Raw genomic sequence first — 14,991 nt, 5'->3', positions numbered from 1 at the left:
CTGTCAGTTTCTTTTCTTCCTACTCTCATTTGATAATGACCAATACTTATTTGCTTTGCTAGGAGTCTGCTGCACCTTACTGTGACATACAGCGGGATAAGGCTCTTCCCTTCCTACGTTAGGTAATTAGTCAAACTCATTAATTGCTGATTTCAAATGTAGATGAAGACACTGAAGAGCTCTTCCCCTTTCAACCATTACTTTTTAATTTACTGAGTTCCTTCAACCTTTCTAGTTCAGAGATCATTTCATGTAATCTAATACAGCCTGAAAGGTACAAGTTTTTGCCTCCTGCCCATCGATTCTCTTGCCTTTTTTGCAGAGCGTACATTTCCATGGGCTAATCTTGCTGAGTTTCTCCATTTGCTTCCCCACTACAGTTGCCCCAGTGGAATTCCAACCGACAGGCTACATATACCCCTCCCTCTCTGATTGTCTTGTAGCAACATTCACACTCATCTTGGATTGCAACATGAATTAAATGCTTAAAAATATAATTAAATCACCTAACCCACTTTTTGATTCATGAATTTTCATTATTTACGAGCCACAAAAATTAGGTCCACAGATTAGCACTTAAGGTGTATCAAATAATGTAAAAGTTGGAAAGTTTAGTTAGGAGAGAAAATTCATGGAAGTGGGTTAATTTCAATAAAAAAAAATGGTACTTTGAGAAATGCATTGACACCACATTATAACTCAGTTAATGAAACCAGACTGCCTCTATGCAAGAGAGTTTTTTAGTGCTGATTTATAGGTCAGATAAACGAGAAATATTGGGAGGAAAGAATTATGATGAACATTTTATGTTCAGTAAGAAGCACACAAGTCTGAAAATTGTTAAGCAGTGATGAAATATATCAAAACATAGAACAAAAAGAAGGAAAGGAAAATAAGTTTATTATATTTTATACATTTGTTCAGAGTACCTGACAATATACTAACAAAACAGATCCTCAAGTATCTCAGATAATAAATTAAACACCAGAGCCGAGAAGTTAAAAAATTATGAAAAAATATGGATGTCAAAGAAGGAAAGTGTTAAAATTAGAAGGCAGGAGAGGTAAGAAAATGGGTTTGAAGTGATAGGGGGTGGGTAGAGGGGATCTTAAGTGAAAAGATCAGAAAATATTGTAGGGAAAGCAAACAGCAAATGACAAATAGTTGAAATTGTAATGAAAAGGGAAAAAACACTGTATTATGTATTTCTCTTTCACCTTGTTGTGGTGCCCCCGTGACCCAGAATGCTGACTGAATTTCCTGTCGAATCCTTGTTGTATAACCCCATTTCTCTCTCTCTCTCTCTCTCTCTCTCTCTCTCTCTCTCTCTCTCTCTCTCTCTCACACACACACACACACACACACACACACACACACACACACACACACACACACACACACTTCTTATATATTGTATGAAATACCATTATTTACACTTGTAAAGGGACCTTTTTTTAAAAAAAAAGAATGTAAATATGGGGGAATATAAATTGTGGGAAATTAGTGACATTATAGAAGTCTTCTTCCTAGTGTTTACATTTTGAATCAGTGCACACCATCTGTTTCCCGTAGATGTAGGCCTCTTGATCTAAGGCTTGCATTTACAGTGTCCTGCCACTGTAATTCAGATGTTCCAAGCTGTATATGGCCTTCAATAGTGAGATGATGGGCTGAGCTGATTGAATGTGAGTGGTGTCCATGCAATGTGTTCATACCAATTAGATCTCCATTCTCATTGAGAACCACTCCAGCTAGTTGTCAAATTCAAATCTTTATATGAGATTTTCCATTAATTATTCAAATTGTTGTATTGCTGATATGGTCAAGAAGGTCTCAGTAACTGCATTTCCATGACATTCAGTGAGCTCTTACTACTTCCAGTTGTGGACCAACACTGTACCATATAATGCAACAGGCCTCACTGCTGTGTGGTAAATATTTTAGGCAGATGGGCATCTTCTTGTCACAAAGAACACCAGTGATGCCCCTGAAGCACATTCTCATTCACATAACCATGACTCTGTAGTCAAGAACCTTTTTGAGAGGGGCTCTGTTAATTTTTATAGTCTGTGGTGACGGGATCGTTTCAAGGTACTCAGTCTTGTGGATGTTTGTATGGAGGCCAAATCTGTGCAAACAATCATACCATGTTTGGAAATTAGTTTCAAGATCCTTCCTGTTATCTGTATCAAACATCACTTTATCAGTGTACAGCATTGCTCATGGTACACGTTTCTGTAGGTTGTGCATTATGATATCCATTATGCTAGCAAAGAACGGTGGACACAGAACTGAGTCTTGATGCACTCAAACTGTCACAGGGAGGCTGTCAGTCAATTCCGCAGACTAACACACTATTGTGCTGGCGTTGTTGTGTAGCAGTTTTACCCGGTTTATGTAAACGTCTGGAACCTGGAGATCACAAAGAGGACACCGATTCATCTGATTCCTTCTCCATGTCAAGAAAGGCGAGATTTAGTTATCTTCTGTTCTCACAAAATTTCTCCTCCGTCAGCTGGTGTGCAGCAAAACCCCTTCACAAACTCACACTGGTTTGTTGAGAATTGGACTGTGTTCCTCAGGTTTTTTTCTCTCTCTCTCTCTCTCTCTCTCTCTCTCTCTCTCTCCTCTCTCTCTCTCTCTCTCTCTCTCTCTCTCTCTCTCTCAAGCAAGTGTTCGATTATCTTCATATTGTGGGAGAGGACCCAGATTGGACAGTAGTTGGTACATTCACCCTTGCCTCCAAAAGTGATATGTGATACTAGATGACTAATATTGGTGGGTATGTGGCCTCCATAAATGATGGAGTTCAACAATTCTGCCAACCATGTGATCACTTTGTCATTAAATTCCTCAGTCCTGCTTATGTCTGCAGGAAAGTTGTATGATCCTAGGGCTTTTCCATTTTGCATCTTACAAATGACAGCTTTGACTTCATATGTTGTGATACATAGAACTGGCTCAGTCATGACATTCCCCTTTGATGTTGGTGGACGGAGGAATTTAGTATTTTGTATTTCACTGAAATACTCTCTCTCCAGTGTCCCAGAATCCTCTTGCTTTAAAGCCACCAACCATTCTTATCTTCACACACCTGTAATGTTCTATATCCTGAACTGCTGTACACCATACTCTGGCCAGATGGTAGATTATTTTGTTCCCTTCTTTAGTTGATAGCTCGTTATAGAAATGTTGGTGGTGATTTTTTTTTTTGTATATCCAACTACTTGTTTCACCGCCTCATTGATGGATTTGTGCAGGTTATCATCATCCAAGAAGCTTGTAACTATTTGAAAGCTAATTTTTGTGTCTTCATGCACTTTTTGTTTTACTTTATGTCCACAATAATGTCTGCGTATCAATTCTGCACATACATGGCTCTGTTACATCGAGCTGAGCTTCAGCTGTACGAGTTAAGCAGTTGTTAAACAGTGACCAAGTGTGATCAGTATGAGTATTTGCCCTTCTAGAATGCAGATGCAGTGGGTCTTCCGCCACCAATGCTGTCCCAAAGTGCACCTTGTCCACCACAGTTGCCATTGAGGTCTTCACCTCAACCCCGGCAAGGGACCCTATGACGAGGTACTACCATCTGGAGGCAGATGGGCCCTGCATTTTTTGAATGAAGTTTGTACTCCTCCGTTTCCTCATTTGTCATCACTTGCGAGATGATGCCCTGGTTTTGCAGCTGGTGTTGTGGAGTTTTGTACAATATAAAAAATCAATAAGCAATTTTATTAATTGTACTGACATTAAGTTTGAAACCCTTCCATTTCATAAACGCATTGGTAGATCATACTGTTTCACCTAACATTCCAGAATCTTTCTTCTGGTTTTGTGGTTTAAAACAATTTGCAGAAGTCTGAAAGCAATTAAGACATAGACAGATGCTGTGTGACAAGAAGTAAATCTGACTTCAGTCAGATTTGTAAAACGTGCTACATTGTTCGCAAAAATTGAATGTTTAAAGGAAATATGCAAAATATGGGATAGTAGTTGGCAAGAGTGGTTATGACTGATTACATAAGATGGCAGACCCAATGAAAGGGTTGTTCCATAAATGTCATCATGACACTACTTAGTGGGGACATAGTAAAATATCCATATGTAGTTAAATTTTTGCTGTGCTGTCTGTTCCCAATGTAACCAACACCTTGGAAATCCAGGATGTATTCCAACAGCTCACCAAAGTGTGTGACAGTTAAAAAAACTGTATTTAAATACTGTTGCTGCTCATTTCATTCATAGCTAACCCAACTCTCTCTGAAATCAGTGCATATTTTGAACTAAATCATATGGTACACACCACTTCATTATTTCTACCTGAAAATCAAAGCCAACAATTTCCTTGTAGCTCATACATTTTTTTGCGACAGGTGCCACACATATTTGAAACTATTTAATATCTTATCCAGAAGAGACACTACCATAGTTCTTGTTGATCTTTGCCATCAACTTTCCAACTGTTCTGACAAAAACTGGAGTTTAGTTGTTCAGTAACATAACTATGAATAACGCTACACAAAATACTGTTTTGTTAAAATTGGCAGTGTTAGAAGTCAAAGCACTAATCGCAGAAATTTTTCTGACCTTAACAACTTATTTAACTTCAGAACTAGGGAGTCCAGGGTTCAAGAAAATTAACTGCATCATGTTTGTGCTATCGACGGCTGAGAAGAATGGACACAACAGGATTGTGGCTGCAAGTTGTGAAGTAATATACAGAAAAATAGTACATGCGACTTTAAAACATTGGTAATGTAATTGAGTCAACGTTGTGTCACTTTCATCATGACATAAGTTTTTCTGTGTATTCAGTTAGAACATAGGTGATGGTAAGGTTCTCTCTCTCTCTCTCTCTCTCTCTCTCTCTCTCTCTCTCTCTCTCTCTCTCTCTCTCTTAGAAGTCTGTATGCATGTTTCATGAAACTTTATCTTTGGCACTGATTCTGCAAAAAAAAAAAAAAAAAATGGGCAGGAACATAAAAGTCAAAGGAAAAATTTGTGTGATATGTGCTCCAGTGCTAAATTTGCTCCTGAAACCACTGTGAACAAGCACAAGTCTATTTGATGAGAAAGTGTCTGTTTACATGAATCTTGGGTGGACAGTAATCATACATTTAGTTGATAACAGCAGGATGAAAATGTTAAGGGTGTCAATGCAGAGTCCCTGCCTGGGGAATGGAAAGTTCTTAGGCTCCTCAAGTATTTGGCTCACCAAGCTTAAATATTTGGGTGCTCAGTCAACATTTTTCTGTTGGTACCACATCTTTTCGATTTCAGTCTTGTCACATGCAACAACCTGCTTAGTGTGTTGAAGATTCTTTTCCCATTTGTTTGGAAGAGCTTTGGTGCTGTAGGCACACTCTTCTCCTGTAAGTAGAAACGTCCTGTAAGGTTGTGTATCACATCCCAGTCGAAATCATCATAGTGAAATTTGTATGCTTTAGATCTTGTACTTTTTTTTTTTACCAGGATCACAAAGAGGAGATATACCAACAAAAAGTTTCTCTTTTCGATTTAAAGAAAAAAAAAGAAAGCTCTTATAGATATGCCAACATGTTGGCAGCTCCCAGACTACTTTGCTCACCATATATTTAAAATTTCCTGTCCGTGCTGTCTAGTCACACGGTTGTATGATCCTTATTACTTCCCTACCCTCACTGTGAATTGTCTGTTCCTTCTTGCACTCTGAAGACATGGTAAAAGCAGATTAATAGTTCACCAGTCACTCAGTGAAGGTCTTTGCTTCACAACTATGAAACAAAACAACACAGTTATAGGTAACTAGAAAATATAAAGAAAGAAAATTGGAGCGTATGCATTACAGACAGTGAAACAGGCCATAACAAGGCTGACAGTGAAGTCTACTGGTAAGACAATATTTCTCAGATGGTCAGTCGAACAGCACTGAGGCAGCCGCGGGGTCAAAGAGAGCAAGGGGAAGGACTGTTTCTGCACGCTCCCCTTCACCCCTAGTAGACATTCATTTGAGCTGCTTACAGCAAACACTGCTTGAAAAGCAATGCCTTACCAACATCATTATGCTGTTCTTTTGTTTTCTCTCCAAGAACATGCTTCTTACAGTAAATGGCAGGAAATTTTAATTGTGATAATGCAGAAGTTAGTGCAAACTAATATTGTGAAAGTAGAAAATTTGAAGCAGCTTTTAAAAACTAAAGTCATAAATAGTGGGAAGACTTGCATTCTGGGAACATAAAAGTGGGATTACAATGTAGTATAATTTTTGATTGTTTTTACTTAGAAAATTGTGTGTGTGTGTGTGTGTGTGTGTGTGTGTGTGTGTGCGGGCGCGTGCGGGAGGGGGGGGGGGGGGATGGTGAGGAGGAATTAAAAATCTTAATGCAAGTAATGATTTCTGTGAAGTATCACAAATGGATGATTGTCACAAATATTACTGTGCACAGATCAAAGCTTTTGACATCATCCGAGCGAGGTGGCGCAGTGGTTAGCACACTGGACTCGCATTCGGGAGGACGACGGTTCAATCCGTCTCCGGCCATCCTGATTTAGGTTTTCCGTGATTTCCCTAAATCGCTTCAGGCAAATGCAGGCACGGCCGATTTCCTTCCCCATCCTTCCCTCACCCGAGCTTGCGCTCCGTCTTTAATGACCTAGTTGTTGACGGGACGTTAAACACTAATCTCCTCCTCCTCCTTTTGACATCAAAGGTTTTCTGTATCTGATATCTAAAGGGAAGGTAAGACAGAGAAATGGCTGAGAAGATGATACTGTCAATATAGCATAAAATGAAATACTCAGTGTTTAAGGAGACAAAAGAAACTTAACAGGTGACCATGTCTCCTATTTTGCTAGTGAAAGTGTTTGAAAAACCCTTTTTGTGTATCATTTTCAGTACCACTTTTGTGGACTGAGAATGACTTTTTGCTGATTTATTGTGCATGTTAAAGCGGTTACAAAATGCTTTCTACATTTACTGGTAGGTTGTCTGCATTCAGTGTTAGTCCTGAGACTAAATTTTGTGAATGTCAAGTTTATATTGGTGGTCAGTGCATTGTTGTGGGACAAAATAAGACTAAAGTACTAAGTTAAAAAAATATGATTCACTAAACTTTCAAAACATGTTCCAAGTGAATGCTGTTTAACTACATAACTGAAATATGTTAAGTCGCAGGAAGGCACAATGAAAAGAGTGCTACACATTCAAGCTTTTAATCAAAAGTCCTTTTTCTGAGATGTACACAACTCGTACAAATATGACCACTGTGTTTGCTCGCTGCGACTGGACTGCAGACAGCAACTGCATTTGACAGTATTAGCAATCTGGTGTAAGTGGTGGGGATAGTGACTAGGTATAGGGTTGGGAAGGGGGGGGGGGGGATGGCGGGGTTGGGAAGGGTGAAGGTGTAATGCTACTTGGGAACATGCAGGAATGGGATGGATTTGTTAGCAGAGCGTGTGCACTTGGGAAAGTGACAGATACAACACAGAAAAGAGGAGAAGGGAAAGGGTGGACACTGAGTAAAGCAAAGCATTAGATAATAGTAACAAAGAGAAACAGTACTACATTGTGGGATGTAAGAAAAACTGTTAGGCAAAATCAAACACTTGACAGAACAGAACCAAAATTTTTTCTGTCATTGTTAAAAAGCACTTTCTCCTCCTCTTTGTAATTTTTTTGGAATGCCATTAAAGTGTCATCATTAGTCTGCCCTTTCATATACCGATTGTTCTTATTTGTTTTTTAATTATAAATTATTTTTTAAATACTAATATGTGTATCGTCTTCATTTTTTCCAGGTACAGCTGATGCACTGTTCTCACCACCACATGCACTATGGGTGTGTGGTCTTTGTGATGCCCAGTGCCAGTCAAGAGTAGATGTCCTGGACCATGTATTGGCAGCACATGGCATAAAGAGTCAGTACAAGTGCAGTCTTTGTGCATTCCGTACTTCTTCCAAAACTAACTTCGAGCCACATTTTGTGTCACGGCATCCTGGTGAAAGACCATACATTATGGATGTCTACCGACGTGTTGAAATGGGGGGTGGTGGTGTCATGGCTCCTGCTGTTTCCACGGAACCAACTTTTGATACTAGACCGTTGTGGAGTCGCAACTCGGCAGGTGTCCGACATATCCGGGGAATACTCATAGAAGAAGAATCCCAAATTAAAGAAAATATTACAGAAATTACCGACACTGCCAGAAAAGTGACGGTATGTTATTTCAATGTCTGAATTGTGTTACTTAAGCTTATATACATAAAAATAAGGAAACTAAGAAATTTGTGTAAATATAACAGGAGGAAAGTAAGTGCAGAGGATATACATATTTATTTCATTGGTGAATGATAAAATTTTGACATTTATCCTTCAACTGTTTTGCATCTTAATATTTACTTAACATGTGTCAGTTAATTTAAACATACAAGAAAGTTGAGACAGTCATTCTCTTATAGAACTATAGATAACCGGTAAGAAGAAACATGAGTGTTAGGAAATGCATAGTTCAGAAGACATGGGAAGTCAAGACAGAAGGTAAATGAGCAATGAAACATCAATGGTTGAGATTGGAAACTCTATAAATTTCAAGTTATGGAGAAGACCGTTAACTTGTATATGAAAGGCCACACTAAAAATGGAAGCACAACAAAACAGGCAATACTAGGAAAACACAAAGTGAAAGACACAGAAACCAGAGAAAACAATAAAAGAAGTTGTGAAATGTTTGAGAGAAATGAAAATGAGAATATCGATAAACTGAGATAAGCAGGGATTAGAACAAATCTCCATCTGCACAGAGGTGGAGGTGCAAGGAGGAAGAACCCAAATGCACGTATACATCTACATCTACATCTACATGATAACTGTGCAATTAGCAATTAAGTGCCTGACAGAAGAGTAATAGAACCACCTTCAAGCTACTTCTTTACTGTTCCACTCTCAAACAGTGCATAGGAAAAAAGAACACTTAAATCTTTCCGTGTGAGCTCTGATTTCTCTTGTTGTATTATGATGATCATTTCTTCTTAAGTAGATGGGCACCAACAAATATTTTCATACACTGAGGAGAAAGCTGGCTATTGAAATTTCATGAGAAAGTCCTGCCACAGTGAAAACACCTTTGTTTTATAGGCTGACACATCAATTCATGTATCATAAATATGGCACTCTCTCCCCTATTTTGCTATAATACAAAATGAGCTGCCCCTTTTTTGAACTTTTTTGGTGACAATCCTATCTGATACAGATCTCACACCGCACAGCAGTACTGCAGCAGAGGATGGTAAAGTTAAGTGTAAGCAGTCTCTTTAGTACACCTGTTATATTTTCTAAATGTTTGCCAATAAATTGCAGTCATGGATTTGCTTTCCCCACAACATTACCTGTGTGATCGTTCCCATTTAAGTTATTTGTAGTTGTAGATCCTAAGTATTTAGTTAAGTTCACAGCCTTTAAATTTGTGTGCTTTAGCGTGTAACCAGAATTTAGTGAATTTGTTCTAGTACTTGTGTGGATGACTTCGCACTAGTCACTTGCAACTATTTGCACCTTGCAACTATTTGCACCTTACAGGTATCTTGTCTAAATCATTTTGCAGCACATTTTGATCATCTGATGACTTTAGAAGACAGCAGATGACAGCATCATCTGCAAACAATCAAAGAGGGCGGCTCAGATTGTCTCCTAAATCATTTGTGTAGATCAGGAACAGCAGAAGGCCTATAAAACTCCCTTGAGGAATGCCAGGTGCTGCTACTGTTTTGCTCAATAATTTTCCATCAATTATTACAAACTGTGAGCTTTTTGACAGGAAATTATGAATCCATGCAGAACTGAGACGACACTCCATAGACATGCAATTTGATTATAAGTTGCTTGTGAGGGTGTGACATGTGCAACTTTCCAGTCTTTGGGTACATATCTTTCAACAAATGAGCAGTTGTATGCGATTGCTAAGTACAAAGCCATTGTATCGGCATGCTCTGAAAGGAACCTGACTGGTATACAATCTGGACTAGAATTCTTGCCTTCATTAAGTGCTTTTAAGCTGCGTTACTATACTGAGGATGTCTGCTTTTAAGTTACTCATGTTGGCAGTTGTTCTTGATTCAACTTCTGGAATATTTATTTCGTCATCTTTCGTGTACGAATTTTGGAAGACTGTGGTTAATAACTCATCTTTTGTGGCACTGTCATCAGTTAACAGATAGCATCACCGTTATTATCATGCAACGAAGGTATTTATTGCATCTTGCTGCCGGTATACTTCAGATATAACCAGAATCTCTTTGGGTTTTCTGCCAGATTTTGAGAGTGAGTTTTGTTGTAGAAGTTATTAAAAGCATATCCCATTGAAGTTTGTGCTTAATTTCGAGCTTCTATAAAACTTTGTCAATCTTGATGATTTTGTGTTCTTTTAAATTTGGCCTACTTTTTTCGTTGCTTCTGCAATAGTGCTCTGAAATATTTTGTGTATGGGGGATCAGTACTATCTTAAACTAATTTATTTGATATAATCCTTCAATTGCCATAATTAATATTTCTTTGAATTTAATCCACATCTGCTCTGTGTGTACACAGTCAGATTGAAAAAAGAGGAGACATTGTCTTAGGAAGGTGTCAAGTGAATTATTATCTGATTTTTCTAAAAAATATTTATTTATCATTAATTTTGGGTAGGTTTGGATGTTACGGTACTCAGCTATAATAATTACTGATCTGTCATGATGCTCCTTATTTGTTGCTAAGAGGTCAATTTTCTGAGTAAACTTTCAGTACAATTTCAGATGGCATTTTATGCCTACCTTTGATTTTAAACATGTACTTTCACAGACATTTCGAGGGTAGATTGAAGTCACCACCAACTATAATTGTATGAGTGGGGTACCTGCTTGAAATTAGTGTCATGTTTTCTTCCAACTGTTCAGCACCTGTACCATTTGAGTTCGGGGTGTTTTTGTTCCGGTTGTCAGGTGTAAGCTCTTCCCATACTAACTCAAAGGAACTATCTGCTTCCATTTCACTACAATGTAAATCACTTGTGACAACAATAAACACTCCACTACCAACTGTGTTAAATCTATCCATTCTGAACACCGTTAGGTTCTTCGTAAAAAATTCTACTGAACTTATTTTTGGTTTTAGCCAGCTTTCAAACCTATAACGACAGGAGATTTAGTGCTTTCTATTAGCGCTTGGAGCACTGCTTATTTCCCACCAAAGCTACGGCAGTTTGCAACTATAGTATTGATTGTTGCTATGGCTAACCTCTTCCTGTGTTTGTCCTGCAAGTTTTGAAACTGAAACCCTTTCTGCACTTTCCCGAGACCCTGTAACCTAAAAAAACCACCCCATCCCCTCCACAGCCTATGTACTCAACACACAAATCATAAGTGGATAAAACCAAATATTTGTGTACATCTGCTTAACCTGTTGAATAAGATCTGACCTGAATGCCGTAGCTAACTGGCGGCTGTATCATGCTGATAGAGCCCTCTATCATTGTTTTGTGCAAATATTACCTAGCAGAGAATTTTGTGGCATGTTTGAGCCCTGAATAATGTTACGTAACAAGATGTGTAGTCCTTATTGTGTTTACAGTAGTAAATAGTTCTGGACAGTGGAAAATCACTGCCAGGATAACCAGCATTTCATACTTGTCATGTCATACTTCAATTTTGTGGGTGATTTTTCTAGTATGGGCTTCAAACAGTGTAGTTCCATCCTACATTTTGAAATCTTTTACTGAAAGCTGCTTTTCTTTATCACCTTTAGTTTGTGTCTGTCTATTGCAGCTTTGTATGGAAAAGTTAACTCTGTCTCTTCTCAAACAATTTATGTTCCAGTTTAGAAACTGTAATTTGTACAGAAAGCATAGTGCTATTTGAATGATTTGCTACAATTAATGAACTTCCAATACAGAATAAACAAAAATGAAAAATGGCAATCACTTGCTATTTGCTGATTGCTATGTGTTGCACAATAATACTTAATATCACATATTCTTAGTTAACTTCAGAGCTACTGCCGTCTTTTTCCACATTAAGTATGTATATATGTACATACAAATACATGAGTGTGCATTTATTTTTCAATGAGCACTAATACTTTTTATGCAGTTGAGGATGAAATTTTGTGATTTTTTACTAATGAACAGTTGCTTTGATCTTCTATAATCTGAAGGAGCAGGTAACTATACTGTAATTGTTACTTGCTTCTTTTTGATCTGTTGGTCAAACCTATCAGAAATAAATAGCTGGCTACAATAGAGATAGTGTAAGATCAAATCAATAAAAATGAGGTCTTTAGTGAGGATTTGATTGGGCATTTAGAGGGGCGACATTCGGTAATAGACAGAGCACTGATGTGTGAACATCACCTATACAGAGTACAGATTTTTATAATGGGAATACAAGCATTCAGTAGATGTGACATTCACATAGTTCATGACTCTGAGCTGCAATTTTTAAGACATATACATAATCACATCCCACTTCTAATTTTTTTGTCATAACATGAACTTCACATTTTCAGCAACTAAATAAATCTAATCTGTTGAGAAGCAGTTGATTTACCATTTATTATGACTTTGTTGTTGCTCTCATACCCCATTATCATATTTTCCGTGTGTTCCCTGCAGGGTGTGATTAGTGACTGTGACAACAGAGTATGTCTGATACAATTCACTCACTGTTTGTAAAGCCTTTCTGGTAAACTGAAACTCTCCTGCATTTTACTTAACAGGTGTAATTTGAAATATTCTTTGGCTTAAATGGTTTGAAAATGCTCATTATAGTGAAATTATTTTCAGTTGCAAGTAAAGAAGGAAAATGCAGACAGTGCCCTCCAACGTACACCCACATCTGGAAGCAGTCAAATTAAGAAGGAAATAAAATCTGAAATAAAACAGGATATGCAGGAGGAAGCCGCAAATAAGCAGTCTGAAGATGATAGAGAGCTAGTGGGAGCATTTGGCCCCTATGGCAAACCAGCTGCAGGCAACTTATATGTTTGTACATTGTGTGAAAGATACAAAACGAAGTTCCGGGGTGATATGAGAGATCACTTATACAGAGAGCTGAATTATTCCAAGTGAGTACTTATGTATTGTTCTTTTCCAGTTGTGGAAATGCCATTGTTTTTGCAAATGAAAATCATAAATACTGTAAAATTAATGCTTGATGTAGGTTCTAATATTGTACATTTTCTATTTTTTAAACAATGAGGACACTTCTAATATTACTTATTTCACAGCTACTGTAGTAAGATTTAAGTAGTATAGTATAGCTACATGCTCGGTTAAGAGAAATGTTAAGCGCTAAACACCAGGGTTATCAACTGTGGTAGGGTTGATAACAGGATAGAAACCAATAGAAAAGGTTTTCAAGCTTACCTGTCAAAAAAGGAGATGAGAGAGAGAATTCAGGTGGGGTAAGCAACAGAAATGCCACCTCTGAAGTTAACAAAGTGGTAAATGGGGAGAGATGAATGAAGTGATTGAAGATTTGGATTAACGAACAGGAAAGAAACGTGGTTCAGAAAATTAGGAAAGAAAGGCATGGCAGATATTAAAATAGGATACAAAAGAGATGAGAATGACATTTAGGAAAAAGTTAAAAATATTGTATATTGCATAGTGTAACAATAATGGATTTACGTACAGCTTTCAAATGATTATAATATAGTCTTCATCTCTCTCTCTCTCTCTCTCTCTCTCTCTCTCTCTCTCTCTCTCTCTCATCAACATGACAATTGACATGAAGACCATCAGCCTTCATTGTTCTCCAATTTAAGGAAAATACAGTGACTGTGGCTGATAGATGATTACTTGGTGTACTACTGTAAGTACATAATTACAAAACTGTTGGCAAAATACAGAAATGATATTTGAATTAGGACCAAAACCATGTTGGACAGAGTGAAGCAGTCGTCTGAGAAAACCAAAATTTCAATAGTTCCACAAAGCAGTTCAGTGATAAGAATACAGAATTCTCGTGTAACAAGTCAAACTGAAGCCAGTTACTTGTATGTGCGATTATACTATAAATTGAGCTTCGCATCACGTTAAACTACTCTAAGCAGATATTTACCAAGTATACAGGGTGTTACAAAAAGGTACTGCCAAACTTTCAGGAAACATTCCTCACACACAAATAGAGAAAAGATGTTATGTGGACATGTGTCCGGAAATGCTTAATTTCCATGTTAGAGCCCATTTTAGTTTTGTCAGTATGTACTGTACTTCCTCACTTCTCCACCAGTTGGCCCAATTGAAGGAAGGTAATGACGACTTCGGTGCTTGCGTTGACATGCGACTCATTGCTCTACAGTACTAGCATCAATGTTTACAAATGTGGAGTTTGCCATTTGATGGTTGGATTAGCATGGGGCAATAGCCGTGGCGCGGTACATTTGTATCGAGACAGATTTCCAGAACGAAGGTGTCCCGACACGAAGACGTTCGAAGCAATTGATCGGCATCTTAGGGAGCACGGAACATTCCAGCCTATGACTCGCAACTGGGGAAGACCTAGAACGACGAGGATACCTGCAATGGACAAGGCAATTCTTCGTGCAGTTGACGAAAATCCTAATGTCAGCGTCAGAGTAGTTTCCGTACCATGTACAGCGTGTGCAGGCACTATCAGCAGCTGATTGGCCTCCACGGGTACACTTCTGCGAATGGTTCATCCAACAATGTGTCAATCGTCATTTCAGTGCAAATGTTTGCTTTATGGATGAGACTTCATTCCAACGTGATCAAATTGTAAATTTTCACAATCAACATGTGTGTGCTGACGAGAATCCGCACGCAATTGTGCAATCACGTCATCAACACAGATTTTCTGTGAACGTTTGGGCAGGCATTGTTGGTGATGTCTTGATTGGGCCCCATGTTCTTCCACCTACGCTCAATGGAGCACGTTATCATGATTCCATATGGGATACTCTACCAGTGCTGCTACAACATGTGCCTTTACAAGTACGACACAACATGTGGATC

The 14,991-nt window shown here is 38.2% G+C and overlaps 1 protein-coding gene across 4 annotated transcripts in view; it reads left to right on the top strand.

The window, feature by feature from the left end:
• The window catches only part of LOC126285456 (uncharacterized), a 133,955-nt gene that overhangs the window by 99,979 nt on the left and 18,985 nt on the right, over window positions 1-14,991 (top strand). For all 4 annotated transcript variants that reach the window (XM_049984857.1, XM_049984855.1, XM_049984856.1 and 1 more), the window contains exons 16-17: window positions 7,783-8,201; window positions 12,799-13,079. In XM_049984857.1, coding sequence (XP_049840814.1) covers window positions 7,783-8,201; window positions 12,799-13,079 — 700 coding nt within the window. The remainder of the gene's footprint in view (window positions 1-7,782; window positions 8,202-12,798; window positions 13,080-14,991) is intronic.

Source organism: Schistocerca gregaria, chromosome 8, assembly GCF_023897955.1.
Source record: "Schistocerca gregaria isolate iqSchGreg1 chromosome 8, iqSchGreg1.2, whole genome shotgun sequence".
Classification (NCBI taxonomy): Eukaryota; Metazoa; Arthropoda; class Insecta; order Orthoptera; family Acrididae; genus Schistocerca; species Schistocerca gregaria.
Note: the sequence above shows the minus strand (reverse complement) of the source record. Positions and strands in the feature narration are given on the sequence as shown.